At 37.3% G+C, this 27,500-nt stretch overlaps 1 protein-coding gene across 12 annotated transcripts in view; it reads right to left on the bottom strand.

Annotated features, from left to right (window-relative positions):
- Window positions 1-27,500, bottom strand: part of LOC133555900 (receptor-type tyrosine-protein phosphatase delta-like) — a 453,427-nt gene that overhangs the window by 16,336 nt on the left and 409,591 nt on the right. For 7 of the 12 annotated variants that reach the window (XM_061905415.1, XM_061905406.1, XM_061905434.1 and 4 more), the window contains 3 exons: window positions 14,152-14,271; window positions 6,470-6,624; window positions 2,841-3,126 (listed from right to left, as the gene is read on the bottom strand). In XM_061905415.1, coding sequence (XP_061761399.1) covers window positions 2,841-3,126; window positions 6,470-6,624; window positions 14,152-14,271 — 561 coding nt within the window. Of the gene's footprint in view, window positions 1-1,362; window positions 1,423-2,840; window positions 3,127-6,469; window positions 6,625-14,151; window positions 14,272-21,578; window positions 21,603-27,500 lie in introns of all 12 variants that reach the window. The other 5 variants (XM_061905366.1, XM_061905382.1, XM_061905374.1 and 2 more) reach the window with 3 other exon arrangements.

The following is a 27,500-nucleotide window of genomic DNA, read 5'->3' as shown; positions in this document are numbered from 1 at the left end:
CATGTTATTATGAATGTTACTACATTACATATATACTTACATCATGTATATAGTACATGTTATTATGTATGTTACTAGATACTACATATATACTCACATCTTGTATATTTTACATGTTATTATGAATGTTACTACATGACATATATACTTACGTCATGTATATATTACATGTTATTCTGAATGTTACCAGATACTACATATATACTTACATCATGTTATGAATGTTATTACATAACATATATACTTACATCATGTTTGTATTACATGTTATTATAAATGTTACTACATTACATATATACTTACATCATGTATATAGTACATGTTATTATGTATGTTACTAGATACTACATATATACTCACATTTTGTATATTTTACATGTTATTATGAATGTTACTACATTACATATATACTTACATCATGTATATACTACATGTTATTCTGAATGTTACTAGATACTACATATATACTTACATCATGTTTGTATTACATGTTATTATAAATGTTACTACATTACATATATACTTACATCATGTATATACTACATGTTATTCTGAATGTTACTAGATACTACATATATGCTTACATCATGTTATGAATGTTATTACATAACATATATACTTAAATCATGTTTGTATTACATGTTATTATGAATGTTACTACATGACATATATACTTACATCATGTTTATATTACATGTTATTATGAATGTTACTACATGACATATATACTTATGTCATGTATATATTACATGTTATTTTGAATGTTACTAGATACTACATGTATACTTACATCATGTATATATTACATGTTATTATGAATGTTACTACATGACATATATACTTACATCATGAATGTATTACATGTTATTATGAATGTTACTACATGACATATATACTTACATCATGAATGTATTACATGTTATTATGAATAACATAATAACATGAATTATGATGCTGTCAAGGTAAACCATTCCACGTTCTCCACATTGAAGGTTTTCTCCCAGCTGATCTGGTGTGGACTGCTTCTCAGGACAATTAACTTTGCTCATTATTTCCTTTCTTTTATGTTGCAATCTTAACCCAATTAGCCTTGAACATAAAGTTCTGGGATCATTACCCTCGTACCTTGCAATTTACCTCGCTTAATGGGGGCGTCAATTTTATGGCGCTGCCGCAAAACTTCTACCGAATTTATTCTGCTCAAGTGAACTTCCAACGTGGGGAGCACAGTGCTCGCTCACTTGAAGGTGTGTTTGTGTTTGGAGATAAGAGCTAATTGTTATGCTTTGAGTTGAAAGCAAAAATTGGAGTTGCAAGTGTCCCGCCTTTAATTAGAATTGAATGGAACTTTATAGTATTTACCACAGATGGAGTTGCAGTACAGGAACTGACATAGAGGAGACAGGAAGACTGTTGGGTCGCCTGTATACAGATAGGTAAAAAAGGGGAGAAGGAGGGAAAAAAAGCTAATTCTAAACTAAGCTCCTATGGGGGAGGGGCTCAGTTTGAGACCAGGGAAAATATTGAGCAAAAGCACACATGAGCACAAATTAATCATATCTTCACCTTGCAGATCAGACAGCTTCTCCAAGATGTTGTCTGGATTGCAATTTAGTTCCCAAATCATTAAAGTCTCCCTGTCCTTCTTCTGTGGGTACTTTGAACGCCTGCTAACATCTTTCAATTTGTCCCGATACCAAAAGGAACACAAATTCAGTGTACAAAAAAACTCAGTGTGGAAAATGTTTTTGTATAAAAATTCAGTGTAAAAAAATGCAATATATTAAAAATTCAATGTAAAAAGTTTGGTGTATAAAAAAGAATCAGAGTTTAAAATTTCAGTCTAAAAAAATTCAGTGTGGAAAAATTCAATTTCTGGTTCCATGACCAAACATATATCTTGCCTCTGATTGGCCCGTCTGTCATGTAGCAAGGAAGTGACATCACCACAGACATCCCAAATGATAAAATGTCCATTTATGAAAATAAAACCTACATTTTATAGTTGGCTTAATATTTTAAAATGATCAATTAAATTTTGAAAAATTATTACAAATACAAAAGCCCTTAAATTGATTTTGTTAATTTAAAGAAATTTAAAGTGATTTAGATTAGCCTATTTTTGTCTGTTTGAATTTTGTATCTTATCCTATTTTTTTTATTATTATTTATTGTTATTATATTTATATTGTGTTTGTATTTGCTTCAGTTTTCTTTCCTTAAAATATTTTGCGAAAGAAACTATTTGCTCAACCTGATGGATGATTGGTTGAAAGTGCCTTGGTTTTTGTCTACATTGAGAATATATGTTTATATGTACCTTTTTCAATTTAAATTAAAGATTAAATTGAACAATTAATTAAATTAAACTAAATCAAATCAAAAAATAATTAAACAATTATTGAATTAATTTAAATAAAATATTGCAAAGGTAAAAATAAATAAATCAATAAATAAATAAAATAAAATAAAAAAAAATGTCCTAGTTTACTATGTTGAGTGACGATTGGTTAAGATTCGGGCAAAACATTAGGGACGGGCCCGGCCCATCTTGCCTCTGACTGGCTCGTCCTTAATGTTTTGCCCTAATTTTAACCAATCGCCACTCATCATGGTAAACAACCAACCAATGATGGATGTTCTTATACGCAAACCAACCAATCATCATTGATGGATAGTTTGTAGCTTCCAATTTTAACTTCATAATGGAAAACCACAGTTTTAACCCTAGATTATAAAAAAAACATACTTATTAGTTGTTGGCAGGTGGGAAAAAAACGAAGAAAATGAACCATATTTGTTGATATTTTTCGAGATAAAAAAAGGCACATTTGTCTGACCTTGAACTCCAGCTCCATGCCGGTGACGTTCTCGCCGGGTTCCACCTGCGTCAGCCTCTGGATGTAGGAGTAGAGGTTCCGGGCGGGCACCTCAGTGTTGCCGCAGGCGACGGCCTCCAGCAGGGCGTCGTGGATGAAGATGTACTGGTCCTCGGTTTGGACCATGTAGTTCCTCTGTGAGCGCATCAGCGTGACGTGGCCGTAGGCGTCCACCGTCTTCTCGTGTTTTATCCGCTCCACCATGGCGTCGATCACGATGAAGCAGCCCGTGCGGCCCACCCCCGCGCTGAGGAGGACGTTAGAGTAGTCAGTGTGCAACTTGTATGCCAGTGGAAAACTGCCACACAGCACATTTTCCCACAAAGATAACGCCACAGCACACCATGTTTGCCCCTGATGAACCACAAGCTGTACACTGACTACTCTTAAGTATAGCCAGGTTTGATGTTTATACCCTTTAAGAAGGTAGACTGAGATGTAAGAGGCATTAACATACTTCTAAGATGGTGCCAATTATCAAAATCCAATATTTTTAGGTTTAAACATACATATTTAGCTAAAAAAAAAAGCTAGTATGAAACGTTAGCATGCTAACACCAGCATGCTAATATAAGAGGCATTAGCAAACTTCTAAGGTGGTGCCAAGTATCAAAATGTATGATTTTTAGGTAGAAATTATGTACAAAATGAGCAAAAACTTAGTTTAAAAAATTGCATGCTAATATCAGCATGCCAATAAAAGAGCTGTCAGCATGATTCTAAGATGGTGCCAAGCATCAACACCTATGATTTTTAGGTATTAATAGACACAATCTGTTAAAAAGCTAGAATAAACCATTAGCATGCTAATATAAGAGACGTTAGCATACTTCTAAGATGGCGCCAAGCATCAAACTCTATGATTTTGAGGTATAATCATACAAAATGTGTTAAAAATCTAGACTAAAACGTTAGCATGCTAACATTAGCATGCTAATATAAGAGATGTTAGCATACTTCTAAGGTGGTGTCAAGTATTAAAATCCAATATTTTTATGTTTAAACATACATATTTAGCTTAAAAAAAAGCTAGCATAAAACGTTAGCATGCTAAGATTAGCATGCTAATATAAGAGGCGTTAGCAAACTTCCAAGGTGGCGCCAAGTATCAAAATGTATGATTTTTAGGTATAAATTATGTACAAAATGAGCAAAAACTTAGTTTAAAAAATTGCATGCTAATATCAGCATGCCAATAAAAGAGCTGTCAGCATGATTCTAAGATGGTGCCAAGCATAAACTCTATGATTTTGAGGTATAATCATACAAAATGTGTTAAAAATCTAGACTAAAACGTTAGCATGCTAACATTAGCATGCTAATGTAAGAGATGTTAGCATACTTCTAAGGTGGTGTCAAGTATTAAAATCCAATATTTTTATGTTTAAACATACATATTTAGCTAAAAAAAAAGCTAGCATAAAACGTTGGCATGCTAAGATTAGCATGCTAAGATTAGCATGCTAATATAAGAGGCGTTGGCAAACTTCCAAGGTGGCGCCAAGTATCAAAATGTATGATTTTTAGGTATAAATTATGTACAAAATGAGCAAAAACTTAGTTTAAAAAATTGCATGCTAATATCAGCATGCCAATAAAAGAGCTGTCAGCATGATTCTAAGATGGTGCCAAGCATCAACACCTATGATTTTTAGGTATTAATAGACACAATTTGTTAAAAAGCTAGAATAAACCATTAGCATGCTAATATAAGAGACGTTAGCATACTTCTAAGACGGCGCCAAGCATCAAACTCTACGATTTTAAGGTATAAACATACAAAATGTGTTAAAATCCAGACTAAAATGTTAGCATGCTAACATTAGCATGCTAATATAAGACATGTTAGCATACTTCTAAGGTGGTGTCAAGTATTAAAATCCAATATTTTTATGTTCAAACCAACATAATTAGCTAAAAAAAAGCTAGAATACAATGTTAGCATGCTAAGATTAGCATGCTAATACAAGAGGCGTTAGCAAACTTCCAAGGTGGCGCCAAGTATCAAAATGTATGATTTTTAGGTATAAATATAAACAAAATTTGCAAAAAGTTAGTACAGAAAATTAGCATGCTAATATTAGCATGCTAATTAAAGACATGTTAGCATGATTCCGGAAGTAAATGGGGAGGGGGGGGAGGGGTTTGGTTTGTAGGGGGGAAGAAATTTGGCGTGACATTGCCAAGCATCATCATCGATGAATTTAGGTATAAACATACACAATTTGTTAAAAAGCTAGAATACAATGTTAGCATGCTATGATTAGCATCCTAAGATTAGCATGCTAATATAAGAGACGTTAGCAAACTTCTGAGGTGGCACCAATTATCAAAATGTATGATATTTAGGTATAAATAGAAACAAAATTTGAAGTTAGTATAGAAATTTAGCATGCTAATAAAAGAGATGTTAGCATGAATCTAGGATGGCGCAAGCATCCACATTGATGAATTTAGGTATAAACATACACAAATTGTTAAAAAGCTAGAATACAACGTTAGCATGCTAACATTAACAGGCTAATATAAGAGACGTTAGCAAAATTCTAAGGTTGCGCCAAGTATTAAAATCTAAGATTATTAGGTATAAATGTATGCTCATGCCTAATAATCTTAGATTCAGCCAAAAATTTTAGATTTAGATTTAGCTAAAATTTTAGTACAAAGCATTGGCATGCTAATAAAAGAGATGTTAGCATAATTCTCAGATGGTACCAAGCATCAACTTCTATGATTTTTTTAGGTAAAAACATATAGAATTTGTTAAAAAGCTAGAATAAAATGTTAGCATGCTAATACAAGAGACGTTAGCATACTTCTAAGATGGCGCTGTCACGCCAAATTTCTTCTTTCTACAAAAACCCCCCCCCCCATTTACTTCCGGGGTCATGATTAATACAGACGTTTTGTTAACGCTACATTATTAAAATATAATGCTACATTATAAAAATACAGACGTTTTGTTAACGCTATATTATAAAAAAATTTAAAAAACAAATTACAAACACAAGCTATGGGATGACATAAGAGGAAACGTGACCCCGGAAGTAAATGCGTCATCCCATAGCTTGTGTTTGTAAATTGTTTTTTAAATTTTTTTTTTATAATATAGCGTTAACAAAACGTCTGTATTTTTATAATATAGCGTTATATTTTTATAATATAGCGTTATATTTTTATAATATAGCGTTATATTTTTATAATATAGCGTTAACAAAACGTCTGTATTAATCATGACCCTGGAAGTAAATGGTGGGGAAGGTTTTTGTAGGGGGGAAGAAATTTGGCGTGACAGCGCCAAGCATCAAAATCTATGATTTTGAGGTATAAACATACACAATGTATTAAAAAGCTAGACTAAAGTATTAGCATGCTAACATTAGCATGCCAATATAAGAGATGTAAGCAAACTTCTAACGTGGCGCCAAATATCAAAATGTATGATTTTTAGGTAAAAGAGAAACAAAATCAGCTAAAAAGTTAGTATGAAACAATGGAACAATGTTAGCATGCTTCTAAGATGGTGCTAAGTGCCAAAATCCAGGCTGCAAATGTAAATGTGCAGGTAGGAGTCAGGAGTCAGGACACACCTGCAGTGGACGATCATGGGCCCAGCATCTGGAGGGTTGCAGGCCTTCACCCGACGCAGGAAGGCCAGGAACGGGGTGGGATGCTCGGGCACGCCGTGGTCTGGCCAGGCTGTGAACTGGAAGTGACGAACCTCTCGCTTCTCATTGGAGCCGCTCTGGAGACACACACACACAAACACACACACACACACACACACACACACACACACACACACACACACACACACACACACACACACACACACACACACACACACACACACACACACACACACACACACACACACACACACACACCGGTTATCATTTGGAATGCAGACCAAGTGTTTGATCAGTACTTGTGGGGACCAGCCTTTCTACAGGTTGTGGAGGCATAAAAGAAAGTATGTCAAATGTCCACTGGCCAGTTAGCTCATACACCTCTTTAAATCTCTGGATTGATGAAGTAATGTGCTGATCATTCTTATTAAAGGGATCAATTATTGATTGATTGATTGATTGATTGATTTATTGATTGATGATTACTGGGGACCCTGGGAGGGGGGGGGGAGGGGGGGGACTTAATATGGGTCATGGGGACCAAATTTTGAAAAAATTGCATAATTCACACACATTTGTCTGTGACTACTGAGGACCATTAAAAAATTAAAAAAAACATTCAAATGAAATATGACATGATCCTCAGAATATGTTATTAAAGTAAAACATGTAGAAATGCATGTAGTACTTATTACTTTGCTACATGTATTGCATTAAACATGTTTTATGGGCCAAAAGCTTAAAAATCACTTAGGCGTCTTCAGAATGGATCTGACTATCATTTAAAAAGGTTTCCCTTTAGAGCAGGGGTCACCAACGCGGTGCCCGCGGGCACCAGGTAGCCTGTAAGGACCAGATGAGTCACCCGCTGGCCTGTTCTGAAAATAGCTCAAATAGCAGCACTTACCAGTGAGCTGCCTCTATTTTTTAAATTGTATTTATTTACTAGCAAGCTGGTCTCGCTTTGCTCGACATTTTTAATTCTAAGAGAGACAAAACTCCAATAGAATTTGAAAATCCAAGAAAATATTTTAAAGACTTGGTCTTCACTTGTTTAAATCAATTATTCTTTTTTACCTTTGCTTCTTATAACTTTCAGAAAGACAATTTGAGAAAAAATACAACCTTACAAATTATTTTAGGATTTTTAAACACATATACCTTTTTACCTTTTAAATTCCTTCCTCTTCTTTCCTGACAATTTAAATAGGTGTTGAAGTACATTTATTTTTGTTGTTGTAAAGAATAATAAATACATTTTAATTGAATTTTTTATTTTAGCTTCTGTTTTTTCGACGAAGAATATTTGTGAGATATTTATTTTAACTTATTATGATTACAATTCAAAAAATCATTCTGGCAAATCTAGAAAATCTGTAGAATCAAATTTAAATCTTATTTCAAAGTTGATTTTAACCTATTTAAAACATGTCATCAAAATTCTAAAATTAATTTTAATCAGGAAAAATTACTAATGATGTTCCATAAATTATTTTCAAATTTTTTTTCAAAAAGATTCAAATTAGCTAGTTTTTCTCCTCATTTTTTTCAGTTGAATTTTGAATTTTAAAGAGTCGAAATTGAAGATGAACTATGTTTCAAAATTTAATTGTCATTTTTTTCGTGTTTTCTCCTCTTTTAAACCGTTCAATTAAGTGTTTTTTTCGACATTTATTCTCAACAAAAAACCTACAAAAAACCTTCTGTAAAAGGGAAAAAAATGTACGATGGAATGACAGACAGAAATACCCCCCTTTTTTTTATATATATAGATTTATTTATTAAAGGTAAATTGAGCAAATTGGCTATTTCTGGCAATTTATTTAAGTGTGTATCAAACTGGTAGCCCTTCGCATTAATCAGTACCCAAGAAGTAGCTCTTGGTTTCAAAAAGGTTGGTGACCCCTGGTTTAGAGGACCTGTTTTTTTTGTCCCCATACCGTCAGAGGTCCCCTAAAGGTGACTGTGTAAACAGAGCCGTGCCAGAACACACACACACACACACAGACACACACACAGACACACACACACACACAGAAACACACACACTTACACACACACACACACACACACACACACACACGAACACACACAAACACACACAGAAACACACGCACACACAAACACACACACACACACACACAAGCACACACACACACACGAACACACACACACACAAGGACGGACAGACACACACGCACACACACACACAGACACACACACACAAGCACACACACACAAACACGAACACACACACACGAACACACACACACATGAACACACACACAAACACACACACGAACACACACGAACACACACAAACACACATACACAAACACGAACACACACACAAACACACACACACACGCACACCTACACACACAAACACACACACACAAGCACATACACACAAACACAAACACACACACAAACACACACACAAGGACGGACACACACACGCACACCTTCACACACAAACACACACACACGCACACCTACGCACACAAACACACACGCACACACATTCGTGTATTTCTGACCTTCTTGAGACCTGAGAAAAATGCCAGAACACACACGCGCACACACACACACGCACACACACACACACACACAAGGATACACATACAGACACACACGCACACACACACACTCACACACTCATACACACACACACAGACACACACGCACACACACACACACACACGCTCACACAAGGACACGCACACAGACACACACGCACACAAACAAGGACACGCACACAGACACACAAACACACACAAGGACACACGCAAAGACACACATGCATGCACACACGCTCACACACGCACACACACACACACAAACAAGGACACAGACACACACGCACACACACACACACTCACACACGCACACACACACACACACGCACACTCACACAAGGACACACACACAGACACACGCGCACACACACACACACACACGCACACAGATACAAGGACGCACACATACACACACACGCTTATGATGTTGAATTGTTTTTGCGACCAGGCTTATGAACAAAACACGCACCCATGGACTACTATATACACACATAAAGTACAACAGTCCTAGAGTAGTCTTAGTATACTCCAAAGCCAAAATATTATGGTTTTGCGTCCATGCTTATGGACAAAACACACACCTATGGACTACTATATACAAACCCCGTTTCCATATGAGTTGGGAAATTGTGTTAGATGTAAATATAAACGGAATACAATGATTTGCAAATCCTTTTCAACCCATATTCAGTAGAATGCACTACAAAGACAAGATATTTGATGTTCAAACTCATAAACTTTATTTTTTTTTTGCAAATAATAATTAACTTATAATTTCATAGCTGCAACATGGTGCCAAAGTAGTTGGGAAAGGGCATGTTCACCACTGTGTTACATCAATTTTTCTTTTAACAACACTCAATAAACGTTTGGGAACTGAGGAAACTAATTGTTGAAGCTTTGAAAGTGGAATTCTTTACCATTCTTGTTTTATGTAGAGCTTCAGTCGTTCAACAGTCTCCGTTGTTGTATTTTACGCTTCATGATGCGCCACACATTTTCGATGGGAGACATGTCTGGACTGTAGGTGGGCCAGGAAAGTACCCGCACTCTTTTTTTTACAAAGCCACGCTAATGTAACACTTGTCTTGCTGAAATAAACAGGGGCGTCCATGATAACGTTGCCTGGATGACAACATATGTTGCTCCAAAACCTGTATGGACCATTCAGCATTAATGGTGCCTTCACAGATGTGTAAGTTACCCATCCCTTGGGCACTAATACACCCCCATACCATCACAGATGCTGGCTTTTGAACTTTGCGCCTAAAACAATCTGAATGGTTATTTTCCTCTTTGTTCTGGAGGACACCACGTCCTCTGTTTCCAAATATAATTTGAAATGTGGACTCGTCAGACCACAGAACACCTTTCCACTCTGCATCAGTCCATCTTAGATGAGCTCGGGCCCAGTCAAGCCGGCAGCGTTTCAGGATATTGTTTATAAATGGGTTTGGCTTTGCATAGTAGAGTTTTAACTTGCACTTACAGATGTAGCGACCAACTGTAGTTACTGACAGTGGTTTTATGAAGTGTTCCTGAGCCCATGTGGTGATATCCTTTACACACTGATGTCGGTTTTTGATGCAGTACCACCCGAGGGATCAAAAGTCAGTAATATCATCGCTTACGTGCAGTGATTTCTCCAGATTCTCTGAACTTTTTGATGATTTTACGGACCGTAGATGGTAAAATCCCTAAATTCCTTGCAATAGCTCTTTCCAACTCATATGGAAATGGGCTTTGTACAAACATAATTTCCATATGAGTTGGGAAATTGTGTTAGATGTAAATATAAACAGAATACAATGATTTGCAAATCATTTTCAACCCATATTCAGTTGAATATGCTACAAAGACAACATATTTGATGTTCAAACTGATAAACATTTTTTTGTTGCAAATAATCATTAACTTTAGAATTTGATGCCAGCAACACGTGACAAAGAAGTCTGGAAAGGTGCAATAAATACTGATAAAGTTGAGGAATGCTCATCAAACACTTATTTGGAACATCCCACAGGTGTGCAGGCTAATTGGGAACAGGTGGGTGCCATGAATGGGTATAAAAGCAGCTTCCATGAAATGCTAAGTAATTCACAAACAAGGATGGGGCGAGGTACACCCCTTTGTAAGCAAATTGTCGAACAGTTTTAGAACAACATTTTTCAACGAGCTATTGCAAGGAATTTAGGGATTTTACCATCTACAGTCCTTATAATCATCTAAAAGTTCAGAGAATCTGGAAAAATCACTGCACATAAGCGATGATATTACGGGCTTTTGACCCCTCTGGCGGTACTGCATCAAAAACCGACATCAGTGTGTAAAGGATATCACCACATGGGCTCAGGAACACTTCATAAAATCACTGTCAGTAACTACAGTTGGTCGCTACATCTGTAAGTGCAAGTTAAAACTCTTCTATGCAAAGGCAAACCCATTTATCAACAATATCCTGAAACGCCGCGGGCTTGGCTGGGCCCGAACTCATCTAAGATGGACTGATGGAAAGTGGTAAAGTGTTCTGTGGTCTGACGAGTCCACATTTCAAATTATATTTGGAAACTGTGGACGTGGTGTCCTCCGGAACAAAGAGGAAAATAACCATTCGGATTGTTATAGGCGCAAAGTTGAAAAGCCAGCATCTGTGATGGTATGGGGGTGCATTAGTGCCCAAGGCATGGGTAACTTACACATCTGTGAAGGCACCATTAATGCTGAAAGGTACATACAGGTTTTGGAGCGACATATGTTGTCATCCAAACAACGTTACCATGGACGCCCCTGCTTATTTCACCAAGACACGCGTTACAACAGCGTGGCTTCGTAAAAAAAGAGTGCGGGTTCTTTCCTGGCCCGCCTGCAGTCCACTCCTGTCTCCCATGGAAAATATGTGGCGCATCATGAAGCATAAAATACGACAGCGGAGACCCCAAACTGTTGAACGACTGAAGCTCTACATAAAACAAGAATGGGAAAGAATTCACTTCAACAATTAGTTTCCTCAGTTCCCAAACATTTATTGAGTGTTGTTAAAAGAGAAGGTGATGTAACACAGTGGTGAACATCCCCTTTCCCAACTACTTTGGCATGTGTTGCAGCCATGAAATTCTAAGTTAATTATTATTTGAAAAAAAAAATAAAGTTTATGAGTTTGAACATCAAATATCTTGTCTTTGTAGTGCATTCAATTGAATATGGGTTGAAAAGAATTTGCAAATTGTTGTATTCTGTTAATATTTACATCTAACACAATTTCCCAACTCATATGGAAATGGGGTTTGCACTGTACACACTCACACATACAGTATAGTACAACAGTCCTAGAGTACTAGTAGTACACTTCCAGGCCCAAATATTATGTTTTTTCGTGCCGGCTTCTGGACAAAACACACACATGTGGACTACTATATACACACATGTGGACTACTATATACACACATGTGGACTACTATATACATACATGTGGACCATGGCCGGCTCTACGCAGGGGCAAGAGGGGGCAGAGCCCCCTTAAATAAATGTCTTGCCCCCTCAAATCAAAATTTGAGAAAGCAAATTTTAATAACACTCACAAAATTACTACATTACAAGTTGACAAAATTATCTGCACTAGCGGAAAAATCCACCGAAAAAGGGACACACACGATATAGTAGTGTCGGCTTCCCTCTCCTCCCCCCCTCCGCTGTGCGCGTATTGATCATTCCACAAGCTGCGCAGCAGACACACACCCACACACACCCCTCAGCCCTCAGTAGAATTACAAGAAAAACAACAGAAAAAGAATTCCAGCAGTCAATTGCCAGACCGTTGCTAAGCAAAACGGGCCGTTGCTACGGACTCCGCTCTGAACAGACGACAGCAGAGGAGGACTGCTAAGCAGGATATATACCTTATGTTTAATTTTTACCCTCATTAACAGCATCATAAATGACTTGTAGCTTGTTACAGGGACAGTGGAGGCTCTCTGCCTTCCAAACCACTGCTGCTCAGAGCCTCCGCTGTCACTGCTCTCGTCAAGTTGTAAAAAAAAAAAAAAAAAAAGGAACTCCATAGCACCGAAAGTCCGCGACGATAAACGTGTTTATGACAGATAAGACTACACAAATACACCCATCCTAACAAGTATATGATAAATGTAGACAACTTTTCCTTTTCTTTTACTTTCATACTGCAACAGTGATTGTATGTTTACTGAGGGCTGAGGGGTGTGTGCGGGTGTGTGTCTGCTGCGCAGCCTGTGGAATGATGAATACGCGCACAGCGGAGGGGGGGAGGAGAGGGAAGCCGACACTACTATATTGTGTGTGTCCCTTTTTCGGCGGATTTTTCCGCTAGTGCAGATAATTTTGTCAACTTGTAGTGTAGTAATTTTGTGAGTTTATTAAAATTTGCTTTCTCAAATTTTGATTTGAGGGGGTAAGACAATTATCTAAGGGGGCTTAGCCCCCTCTTGCCCCTGCGTAGAGCCGGCCATGCCTGCCTGGTACCACACACGACCATGGCTAGAGTATTCTGTGGTGCGAGACGCCTGCTTCTGTTTCCCCTGTCGGAAATATGGCAGCGCTGTTAATGTTTCCCCCCTGAGGGATTGCCACCTTATTGTGGTCAGGGGGTTTGCGTGCCTCAGTGACCGTAAGAGCTATACCAGCAGGAGCTTAGTCTTCAGGTGGGACACCCAAGTTGGACAGGTCTGAAGGTAGAGGCCTGACAAAGTGCAATCCACTACTCCAGGTTGGGGTTGGATACATAGCTAAAGACACATTTCAATGAAGAAAGCATCGTTACTATAAGCACAGAAAAAAAAGTGCTGGAGCATGATGTGTACACATGATGCCCCCTTCATATTTCTGACTGCCCCCTCATATAAGCATGCCTAGAACCGCCCCTGATGTGGACTACTATATACACACATAAAGTACTACTATATACTCACACACATAAAGTACATCAGTCCTAGAGTACATGAAGATAAAGCGTCACTAAGAGGGTGATGGCAGGTGTCAATACGAGCAGCATAAATATCTGAATAATTTCGGGCAAAATCAAAGATTGTTTACCTTGTAGAGAGCAAATGTCCTGACGGAGTAGGTGGCCAGCTCCACGGTGTCCAGCAGTGTGACCTGGATCAGACCATAGGTCTCTGTCCCTCGCGTGGGCCAGTACTGGTCACACTTCACCTGGAGAAGGAGGACGGGAGATTTAGTCAGACAAAGTCCAAGTTTTTTTTTAAACATGTTTTTATGTGAGGACAAGATAAAGAGTTGGAAGTGCATGAGCAGCATGTGTACAGCAGGGCTATTCAACAACATCAGGAGCATCCTCTCAATATAGCTGATCTTTGGCTGTCTTGCAATAGGTCCTTAATAAAGAACACTTCTATTGTCATTTAGAGAGGATCTTTGACCAATGTTTTTATGGCAAGTTCTTAAAAACAGCGCAGTGCTACTATTATATAGAGGATCTATTATGGCGTCACTTTTGTGCAAAAAATCCAAGCGCATAAAAATTGTTATCGCGCGCTGTTTCTCCACTTTGCGCGCGTGTGGTGCTTTTTTGCGCGCACGCGGTGCCAATGTGCGCGCGCTCCATCTCGGTCCGGCATTTCTCCTCGCGCTGTCATGTTTGTTTTGACACTTTGGGGGCGGGAATGGTTGGACGGCCCCTTCTTTCTGATTGGCTCTAAACTGTCAGTCAATGGCAACGTGGCGGCCATCTTACCTCAGGCAGTTGGCCCCGCCCAGTACATAGTTGTCAAGGAACATGTACTATTTAAATAACCATAACTTGCTCAATTTTTAACTCATGTCCAAATGGTTCGATTTGTTATAAATGTCAGGTTTTCATGGGGCTATCATGGCTGAACAAGAAAGTCTTACACAATTATCTCTCATTTGCCTAATATATGGAGCTAGCTTTTTTTGTTGTTTTTTTAAATACATATTTTTAACTCTGCCATTTATACTGATCTGGGCTGATATCTAATTTTCCATAGTTTGAGTTGTTTGCAGAAGTGTAAATACTTTTTATAGTAATATTAAAACCATATTCATTAATTGTAGTGATAACCTGTCATTCATTATTCTACTAAAATAGTAATTGCAATCACAACATCAATAATTAACACTTCATTAACTATGTGATGTTCTCTCAACAGATGAGACATTACCTTCTTCAAAGACTTTTAGATAAAATTCAATTGGCATTTTCCACAACTCCACTAAATTTGGACTTTTTAGAATGCGTTTGTGTCAAGATCAATATGTCTCTTTTCATACACATACAACCAGTCCACAGATGTCAGTCAATGATGGAAATTATATTTTCAAATGTTTTCTTTCCTCCCTTGTCTGTTTTAAAAAATATTTTTATTTATATAAATTTAATATTTGTATATCTAAATACTGAATGTATGCCACAATGGGGGACTATTAATTTTCTTTCCTCTATCTACTTTAGGTTTACACCAGAGTCTATCCGAACCCACTTATCTATGGGTACTTCATATCAGGACCACATGATTAGCATATGGGCCTATATATTGATGTTATAATTGCAATTACTATTTTAGTAGAATAATCAATGACAGGTTATCACTACAATTAATGAATATGGTTTTAATATTACTGTCAGGCTTGCCCCTGACACTTTGTCTATGTTTTAGTTTTTTCCTCTGCATTTGTCTGTTTCCTGTGTTTAGTATTTCCTGTCTTTTAGTTCCTGTCAAGTGCTCTTAATTTGTCAGCTTCCTGTCTTGTTCCCTGAGTGGTGTGTTCCTCCTCAGTGTGTTTAGTATTTCCTGTCCTTAGTTCCTGTCTAGTGCTCTTATTTTGTCAGCTTCCTGTCTTGTTCCCTGAGTTCTGTGTTCCCCTTCAGCTGCAGCTGATTGGCATCTGGCCACACCTGTTGCCAATCAGCCAGCTCCTATTTGTACCTCCTTTGTCTTGTGTCAGTGGCTGGATCATTGTATTGTATTGCATTGTCGTTGCCACATGTCACTCTTGTCGTGCTACCTGTCGTGTCATTTTGTTACAGCCCCTACCTGTCATGTTACACTTTGTCCTGGTCGTCGTAGCGGTAAGCTGTTTCTGTTAGCATTAGTTATTTCCAGTTTTTCTGTTTGCTATCCACTAGCTTCCATGCTAAAGTTCCTTTTTGTTTTTCTAGCTCCCAGTGCTAGCTCCCTTAGTTGGTTATTCGCCCACGTGCGTGCTTTTTGTTTGTTCTTGTTTAGTTTTAATTAAATCATGTCTTCTTATCCAATGCCTGCCTCCATCTCTGCATCATGGGGTTCAACAACAAATAACCCTGACAATTACTATAAAAAGTATTTAAGTTTCTGCAAACAACTCAAACTATGGAAAATTAGATATCAGCCCAGAACAGTACAGATGGCAGAGTTAAAAATATGTATTAAAAAAAACAACAAAAAAAGCTAGCTCCATACATTAGGCAAATTAAATCTGAGAGATAATTGTATTAAAGACTTACTTGTTCAGCCATGATAGCCCCATGAAAACGTGACATTTATAACAAATCGAACCATTTGGAAATGAGTTAAAAATTAAGCAAGTTATGGTTATTTAAATAGTACATGTTCCTTGACAACTATGTACTGGGCGGGGCCAGCTGCCTGAGGTAAGATGGCCGCCACGTTGCCTTTGACTGACGGCGCTCAGAGCCAATCAGAAAGAAGGGGCTGTCTAACCATTCCCGCCCCCAAAGTGTCAAAACAAACATGACAGCGCGAGGATAGATGCCAGACCGAGACGGAGCGCACGCAAAAAGGCACCACACGCGCGCAAAAGGATATCGCGCGCGCACGAAGTGGAGAATCAGCGCACGATAACAGTTTTTATGCGCTTGGATTTTTGGCACTAATGTGACGCCATAATCTTTGACTGATGTTTTTTTGCACGAGGTCCTTAAAAACAGCACAGTGGTACTATTAAATAGAAGATCTTTGACTAAATGTTTTTTTGTGTGCTTGGTCCTTAATAACAGCACAGTGCTACTATTGTATAGAAGATCTTTGACTGAGTTTTTTTTCGTGAGGTCCTTAAAAAGAGCAAAGTGCTACTGTCGTATAGAGGATCTTTGACTGATGTTTGTTTTTGCGCTAGGTCCTTAAAAAAAGCACAGTGCTATTATCACATAGAGCAGTGGTTCTCAACCTTTTTTCAGTGATGTACCCCCTGTGAACATTTTTTTAATTCAAGTACCCCCTAATCAGAGAAAAGCATTTTTGGTTGAAAAAAAGAGATAAAGAAGTAAAATACAGCACTATGTCATCAGTTTCTGATTCATTAAACTGTATAACAGTGCAAAATATTGCTAATTTTTAGTGGTCTTTCTAGAACTATTTGGAAAAAAATATATAAAAAAATAACTAAAAACTTGTTGAAAAATAAACAAGTGATTCAATTATAAATAAAGATTTCTACACATAGAAGTAATCTTCAACTTAAAAGTGCCCTCTTTGGGGATTGTAATAGAGATCCATCTGGATTCATCAACTTCATTCTAAACATTTCTTCACAAAAAAAGACATCTTTAACATCAATATTTATGGAACATGTCCACAAAAAAAATCTAGCTGTCAACACTGAATATTGCATTGTTGAATTTCTTTTCACAGTTTATGAACTTACATTCATATTTTGTTGAAGTATTATTTAATTAATATAGGATTTTTTAAATGTTGCTAGTTTTAGAATATTTGAAAAAAAAATCTCACGTACCCCTTGGAATACCTTTAAGTACCCCCAGGGGTACACGTACCCTCATTTGAGAACCACTGATATAGAGGTTCTTTGACTAATGTATTTTTAAATTGTAGATCCTTAAAACTAAATAATTCTCTTATTGTATAGAGGATATTAGGGCTATATAAGTAAACATTGATTGATTGATTGATTGATTAACTTGTAGGTCCTTAAAACAAAATACTACTCCTGTCGCACAGAGAATCTTTGACCAATGTTTTTTTTAATTGTAGGTCCTTAAAACCAAATACTTCTCTTGTCGTATAGAGGATCTTGGACCAATGTTTTTTTTTTTTTAAATTGTAGGTCTGTAAAACAAAATACGTCTCTTGTCGTATAGAGGATCTTTGACCAATGTTTCTTTTTTAACTTGTAGATCCTTAAAACAAAATACTTCTCCGGTCTTATAGAGGATCTTTGATCAAAGTTTTTTAAAATTGTAGGTCCTTTAAACAAAATACTTCTCTTGTCGTATAGAAGATCTTTGATCAATGTTTTTTTAAATTGTAGGTCCTTAAAACAAAATACTACTCTTGTTGTATAGAGGATATTTGGACCAGTGTTTTTTTTTAATTGTAGTTCCTTCAAACAAAATATTTCTCTGGTCGTATAAAATATATTTTACTAATGTTTTTTTTAACTTGTAGGTCCTTAAAAAAAAATACTACTCCTGTCGTCTGGAGGATCTTTGACCAATGATTTTTTTTTTTTTTTAAATTGTAGATTCTTAAAACAGAATATTTCTCTGGTCGTATAGAGGATCTTTGACCAGTGTTTTTTTTTTTAAATTGTAGATCCTTGAAACAAAATACTTCTCTTGTCGTATAGAGGATATTTGACCAATGTTTTTTTTAAGTTGTAGGTCCTTAAAACAAAATACTACTATTGTCGTATAGAAGATCTTTGACCAATGTTTTTTTTTAATTGTAGCTTGTTAAAACAAAATACTTCTCTTGTCGTATAGAGGATCTTTGACCAAAGTTTTTTTTAAGTTGTGGGTCCTTAAATCAAAATATTTCTCTGGTCATATAGAGGACCTTTTACTAATATTTATTTAACTTGTAGGTCCTTAAAACGGAATACTACTCTTGTCGTGTAGAGGATCTTTGACGAATGTTTTTCTGCTGTAGTACTACAGCAGAAAATATGTACAATATGTTCATATTGTACATAGTCATGTACAATATGAACTAGACCACAAGGAAGTGTTTAAAATGCAGATTAAAATCATTATAGTTTATGATCTCAGGAAAAGTGAGGTATGCTTAGTTTAGTGAAGAGTGGCGTTGAACAGTCCTGGCGTACGCACACAGAAGACAAAAGGTGTGAGGAAGTTGGGAGGAGGTTTAGTGTTTGTGTGGCGTGATACAACAGTTGTGTGACTTTCTATGGTGCAGGTTGTGTTGTGTTTGAGGGTCTCTGCTAAAACCCGGCACAGCGAGGAGCATCACATGACTCCACGTGGGCCTCCAGTTCCCACCTCCCAAAAACACTCCTTGGTCACAAGACCGGACTTGCAGTTTCTCCGCTCGGCCACAAGGAGAGGGCGCCGTCCCAGCGGACCCGGGCAGAATCAGGCCAAAGCCAGCGCTGCTCGCTGATCCTGCCCCCGCCCCCCGCCCCCTGGGTCCTCACATCAAAGACGCGGCATTAAGGATTAAGGTTCAGGCTGTAATTACGGCTTTTCAACCCTCTTCCCAGCGGACCTTGAGAGACTAGCGGGAAGGGAACGCTCGCCCACGGTGGGACGGCGAGGGCTGCACGCCGCACCCACCTTACGGGAAGATGTAGGATAAGTGGAGGACCACCAGCACAACTCTTGTGTGGTTTGCTCAAAGGAACATCATCTGGGACTATTAGTCTCGCTTAAATGGAAACTACTTTTTTTTTTCCAATGTACGAAAAAACATGTTTTTTTTATGAATTTGAACTCAAAGATAAATGCTAGCAAGAGTCAGCTAACAATGGTGGTAGTAAGAGTCACGTTAATTCACATACAACACACTCTAAAAACATCTAAAAGCCTCTATTATTGTTTTATATACACACTGTAAGTATATATATACATATATATGTAGTATCTAGTAACATTCATAATAACATGTAATATATACATGATGTAAGTATATGTCATGTAGTAACATTCCCAATAACATGTAATATATACATGATGTAAGTATATATGTAGTATCTAGTAACATTCCCAATAACATGTAATATATACATGATGTAAGTATATATGTAGTATCTAGTAACATTCATAATAACATGTAATATATACATGATGTAAGTATATATGTAGTATCTAGTAACATTCATAATAACATGTAATACAGACATGATGCAAATATATACGTCATGGAGCAACATTCATAATAACATGTAATATATACATGATGTAAGTATATATGTCATGTAGTAACATTCATAATAACATGTAACATATACATGATGTAAGTATATATGCAGTATCTAGTAACATTCATAAAAACATGTAATATATACTGTACATGATGTATGTATATATGTCATGTAATAACATTCATAATACCATGTAATATATACATGATGTAAGTATACATGTAGTATCTAGTAAAATTCATAAAAACATGTAATATACACATGGTGTAAGTATAAATGTAGTATCTAGTAACATTCATAAAAACATGTAATATATACATGATGTAAGTATTTATGTAATTTAGTAACATACATAATAACATGTAATATATACATGATGTATGTCATATATGTCATTTAGTAACATTCATAATAACATGTAATATATACATGATGTAAGTATAAAGATAGTATCTAGTAACATTCATAAAAAACATGTAATATTTACATATTAAGGTCATTTTTTTATCCTGAATATAAGGATGTACAATTTTAAAAACTGCGCGTAGTCAAACACTAAGCATCATGTAGCAACTAAGTGCTAAACAAGATATACAAACATACTAAAACAATCACTTACTGTACAACGTCTGTTCTCACTGGGATAAAGACTGATGGGATGTTTATATCTTCCCCTTTACAGCAAAAATTCATCATAATCCTCAAAAAGGGTTAAAAAATGTGTCTTTCTGGCCATCTCCGGGACTAAGTTGGATGTCTAAGTTGACCAACTTGTGGGTTTACGTCCCCAACCTTCTACTATCCAGGTGAGAGGGGTGCTTTATCATCTAGAATTAACTTTCACCAATTCAGAGGCCATGCAGCACCTCAATATGTCAATATAGCAGCAAAAGCTAGTTAAGTCTCTAAAAGTAGTTCCTCTGTGTTAGCACTTATAACAACAATATCACTAATACTTGTTTATTCAGGTTAGGACATGTAAATGGAGTGTTATTGGCAGGTTTTTTTTGTTTTTGGAGTAATCGCGTACTACATTGTTAGCTACCTTGTACTCGCAGTATTTTACGCTTTAGAATGCATTAAAAAAGATAGTGCTATCCGTGAGACGGTGAACCGAGGTCATTCTTTTGGAAAACGTGACGAGACACACTTTTACAGTGGCATCGCTAGATCATGTGACCATGTGACCATGTGACCATGTGACCATGCGAGCGTGGACGCCGAAGGTTCCGAGTGGGAAGGAACCCTCGGACTGCGGCTCTTTGAGAGGGTTCCGAGTCCTCACGCGTGGGAGAGGGTGAGGAGAAGAAGCGTGTTGGGGGAAAAAAGGGATTAGCAAAGGAGAGAAAGCGAGCTCTTGCCTTGGAGAAGAAATAAGAGGGCATCTGAGGGTGAAAGAGACAGAGAAGGTTGGAAAAGGAGGCAGCAGGAAGAAGTTAGTCATCACTCAGGAGAACATGGCACACAAGCACAGAGGGGAGGAGCATTGCAGCAAAGGATTCTGGGTAGACTTGGGTACCACACCGTATTCCGTGTGGACATGGACACTGACTGGAACCATAGGGGTCCCCACCTGGATGGAAGTGAAGATGTTTCTTTTGACTACTGTTCACTATACAAAACCCCCAAAACCAGCAAAGTTGTGAGGTTGTGTAAATGGTAAATAAAAAGAGAATACAACAAATCCTTTTCAACATATATTCAATTGAATAGACTGCAAAGACAAGATATTTCATGTTCACACTGGGCAACTTTGTTATTTTTTCAATCCAATCCAATCCACTTCATTTATATAGCACATTTAAACAACACAATGTTTTCAAAGTGCTACACAACAATATTAAAAACAATATTCAAGTACTATCCTGAGCTCCACCAATGACTGAATTAAATTAAAAAAATATATATATTAAACCAAATATTGCAAATATTAGTTCATTTGGAATGTGATGCCTGCAACATGTTTCCAAAAAACTGGCATAAGTGGCAAACAAGACTGAGGAAAGTCTAGGAATGCTCTTCAAACACTTATTTGGAACATCCCACAGGTGTACAGGCTAATTGGGAACAGGTAGGTGCCATGACCATACTTGCCAACCTGGAGACCTCCAAAGATAGTGTGTGTGTGTGTGTGTGTGTGTGTCTGAATATATAATAATAATAATAATAATAATAATAATAATGGATTAGATTTATATCACGCTTTTCTATTGTTAGATACTCAAAGCGCTCACAGAGAAGTGGGAACCCATCATTCATTCACACCTGGTGGTGGTAAGCTAACTCTGTAGCCACAGCTGCCCTGGGGTAGACTGACGGAAGTGTGGCTGCCAGTTTGCGCCTACGGCCCCTCCGACCACCACCAATCATTCATTCATCATCCATTCACCTGTGTGAGCGGCACCGGGGGCAAGGGTGAAGTGTCCTGCCCAAGGACACAACGGCAGCGATTTGTATGTCAATAGGTGGGAAGCGAACCTGCAACCCTCAGGTTTTATGGCACAGCCGCTTTACCCACTACGCCATGCCGCCCCTATATATATGTATATATTACGGGTGTAACGGTACACAACAATTTTGGTTCGGTATGTACCTCGGTTCAGAGGTCATGGTTCAGTTCATTTTCGGTACAGTAAGAAAACAACAAAATAGATATTTTTTGATTATTTATTTAACAAATTTGCTAAATCTCCCACCAAAAATATTTTTCTTACTGGAATATTTCATGTGAAGTAATGGGAAACTTGGATAGGTCAATAATTCATAATAACATTGATTTTGATTCAATATTATGTTTTAAGCAATGACAGTTTAAAATAAAAATAAAACAGCTTTGTTTTATTAGTCAACGTTGCAACTTTTTCTAAATTACATTTAGCCCTTAAACTTTTTATTTCACTTTTGTTTATGTTTTTGTTTATTTTAATAGTATTTTTAGAATGTGTCGTGGGCCTTTAAAACATTAGCTGTGGGCCGCAAATGGCCTCCGGGGCACAGTTTTGACACCCCTGCTATAGATAATCAAAAATAAAATCTGATAAATCAATGGGTAAAAATCAGAGCCTGGCGACGCATGCGCGTTTATCATAACTCTTTCGCTCCCTCTGTCTCTGCCCCTCCCTCACGAATGTTGCTGCGTGCAGCACTTTTTTTTATATTTTGAACCCCTTCTTAACCCTGATTGTATATTGAAAATACACACAACCCTAACTTAAAATGCCGGACATTTGAGGCATTTAAGAAACTCCACCCGGACAACCCCGCAAAAGAGGACATATCCCGTGAAAAGAGGAGGTATGGTCAGTTTATTTAACTCAGTCGTTGCTAGCATGCGGTGTGTTGTTGTTTTTTTGATTGATTGAAATTTTTATTAGTAGATTGTAGAGTACAGTACATATTCCGTACAATTGACCACTAAATGGTAACACCCCAATAAGTTTGCCAACTTGTTTAAGTCGGGGTCCACGTAAATCAATTCATGGTGCCTCGGTGTGCATTGTTTACACAACGTGCGGTGCGCTACTTAATATGTCCGTGTCGTTCGGTACACCTCCGAACCGAACCGAAACCCCCGTATCGAAACGGTTCAGTACAAATACACGTACCGTTACACCCCTAGTATATATATATAAAGAGGTGCACACCGTAGCCCGCTGCAAGAAATACTTGACTTTCAGTGAATTATATATATATATATATATATATATATATATATATTTTTTTTTTCTAACCATATGCATGTACAGTAGATGGCAGTATTGTCCTGTTTAAGAGTGTCACAACATTGCTGTTTACGGCAGATAAACTGCTTTACTGTAGACGAAAACGTGACTGTTGTTGTTGTGTGTTGTTGCCGCGCTGGGAGGACGTTGATGAAACTGCCTAACAATAAACCCACATAAGAAACCAAGAACTTGCCCTCAATCATTCTACAGTTATAACGTCATTGGGCAGACACGCTGTTTATGTTGTGGGAAAGCGGACATGAAAACAGGCTGTCCTCACTCAGGTCCGCACGGAGCTGGAGGGGGCGTGGCCTCCAGCTTCGCCTGAATTTCGGGAGATTTCCGGGAGAAAATTTGTCCCAGAAGGTTTTCGGGAGAGGCGCTGAATTTCGGGAGTCTCCCGGAAAATCCGGGCGCGTTGGCAAGTATGCGTGGACGACAAGCGAGCAGCGTGGCGGGGCGCGCCGGGAGCGACGCCGCTATCGTGATCAGGTGCGCGGGTTGCCCACTATATAAAAGGGCGGCAGCCGTGAACGTGGGGGAGAGAGACGGAGAGAAGAGACTGAGCAAGAGAGGAGCGGATGCTGAGCGAGAGAGACGTAGAGCGCGAGAAAGCCAAAGTCGCAAGAAGCTGAAAAGCTGGAGCGGAAGATAGCAACCTGGCAAGAGACACACACATATGTATATATATATATTCATGAATGAGTATATCCGTTCCAGCTGTCCTGAATGAACTGAAATAATTTTTTCCCCAATCATTTTGGAACTTGCAAGCGTACTTCTTCGTCTTACTCCTCGTCGCCACGACTGTCTCTTCTTCGTTCTTCTGCTTCGTCCTATTACGTTTTTTGGACATTACTACTTGCCGTAGTTTTGAAGCGATGCATGATGGGAATCCGGATGTTGTGTGTCAGTGTATGAATGTGCCGGGTCATAGATAAACCTGAAGATAACGGGGACATATATAATAGTCTCCTTTTCAGGTGAGAGAGGACGCTAAAGGCACGCCCCCAATATTGTTGTCCGGGTGGAAATCGGGAGAAATTCGGGAGAATGGTTGCCCCGGGAGATTTTCGGGAGTCTCCCGGAAAAATCGAGAGGGTTGGCAAGTATGGCCGTGATTGGCTTCAAAAGCAGCTTCCATGAAATGCTCAGTCATTCACAAACAAGGACGGGGGGAGGCTCACCACTTTGGCAACAAATGCCTTAGCAAATTGTTTAAGAACAACATTTCTCAAGCAGCTATTGCAAGGAATTTAGGGATTTCACCATCTCCGTAATATCATCAAAAGGTTTAGAGAACCTGGAGAAATCACTGCACGTAAGCCATGATATTACACACCTTGGATCCCTCTGGCGCTACTGCATCAAAAAGCCACATCAGTGTGTAAAGGATATCACCACATGGCCTCAGGAACACTTCAGAAAACCACTGTCAGTAACTACAGTTGGTCGCTACATCTGTAAGTGCAAGTTGAAACTCTAAAATGCAAAGCCAAAGCCATTTATAAACAACACCCAGAAAAGCCGCTGGTTTTGCTGGGTCCGAGCTCATCTAAGATGGACTGATGCAAAGTGGACAAGTGTTCTGTTGTTTTTGGAAGCTATGGACGTGGTGTCTTTCGGACCAAAGAGGAAAAGACCCATCTGGACTGTTCTAGGGTGAAAGTGTTCTCGGCAGCATGTGTGATGGTATGGGGGTGTATTAGTGGCCAAGGCATGGTTAACTCACACATCTGTGAAGGCACCATTAATACTGAAAGGTGCATACAGCTTTTGGAGCAACATATGTTGCCATCCAAGCAACGTTGTCATGGACGCCCCTGCTTATTTCAGCAACACAATGCCAAGCCAGGTGTTACAACAGTGTGGCTTCATAGTAAAAGAGTGCGGGTACTAGACCGGCCTGCCTTTAGTCCAGACATCGAAAATGTGTGAAGGCTAAAATATGAGGCAGGAGACTGTTGAACAACTTAAGCTGTACATCAAACAAGATTGGGAAAGAATTCCACTTCGAAAATGTGTCTCCTCAGTTCCCAAACCTTTACTGAGTGTTGTTAAAAGGAAAGGCCATGTAAAACACTGGTGAAAATGGGTTTTTTTCCCCATTTGTTGCAGCCATTAAATTTTAAGTTCATGATTATTTGCAAAAAAAATATGAAATATCTTGTCTTTGACATCTATTCAATTGAATATAAGTTGAAAAGGATTTGCAAATCATTGTATTCTCTTTTTATTTACCATTTACACAACGTGACAACTTCTCTGTTTGTGGGGTTTGTATTTTGAACAATTCCCAATTGTAGCTCCTTAAAACGAAATACTTGTCTTGTCGCATAGAGGATCTTTGACCAATGTTTTTTTTTTAATTGTAGGTCCTTAAAAACAAAATACTTTGATTTTATAGAACATCTTTGACCAATGTTTTTTTTTAATTGTAGCTCACCAAATGGTCATATATTTTATTTTATTAGGTTGAATAATCATTTATGTCAGCAAAAACCTCCGCTACAAAAAAATTGCATACCGAAGCATAAAATGCAGATGAAGATTTTTCTAAATACTAAATGTGAGTGGTGGATACCAACATTTAGCAACACTCTGGTTCGGTTAAAATAAGCCATGAAAAATAAATGTTAAAAAATTTAGCAACCCTTTATATTGTGTAAAAAGTCAGAAAAGGTTAATGATCCCTGCTTTAAAAGTAACGAAAATCATCAATTTTCTACTGCTTGTCCCTTTTGGGGTCGCGGCAAAGGGTTAAAATCCTTCTAAATATAAATTTCAAATGCTTTTTATGTGTCTGTACTAGAATGTTTCTTTGTGTATATATATATATATATATATATATTAGTTAAAGTTTAAGTTAACTATATATATACACAATATTAATTAATTAATTAATAATATTATTATTATCAAAAATAAAAACACATGAAATGTTTTTATAATAATAATATATATATATATTTTTTAAAATAATAACTAAATATATATATACATTTTATTTATTTAATAATATATATATATATATATATATATATATATATATATATAAATGTTTTTATATGTTTTTATTTGTTATAATGATGATAATAATAATAATAATAATAATATTAGTAATAAACAAAACATAGTAATTACAAACTGGATTTTTGGTGGGGGCGAATTACTTGACAACATAATAGTTTAATTAATTAATTAATTAATTTTGTTAAAACGTGGTATTAAAATATATTATTTTTAAATTAATACGTCTCTAAAACAGGATTTGTTCGAATATTGCATAGAGGGAACAGAGTTTAAAGGGTTTTAAAGTGTGAGGGGTTTAAGAACAGTGAGGCTTTATTTGCAAAAACATCAAATTAAATATTTTATTATTTCCATAAATAAGTAATTTAATTATTAAATAAAATTATGAATATAATATGATAAAACAAAATTACATTTAAAAAACATTCTTTTTTTTAATGGATTTAATCACTCAATGTTTTAAAATAAATAATACAAATATTCTGCAGCTTTTTTTTGAAAAACATCTTTTTTGTGAGGGGTTTA

This window comes from Nerophis ophidion, linkage group LG01 (genome assembly GCF_033978795.1).
Source record: "Nerophis ophidion isolate RoL-2023_Sa linkage group LG01, RoL_Noph_v1.0, whole genome shotgun sequence".
Taxonomy (NCBI): domain Eukaryota; kingdom Metazoa; phylum Chordata; class Actinopteri; order Syngnathiformes; family Syngnathidae; genus Nerophis; species Nerophis ophidion.
The sequence above is the reverse complement of the archived record's forward strand: the minus strand, read 5'-3'. Positions and strand labels throughout refer to the sequence as shown.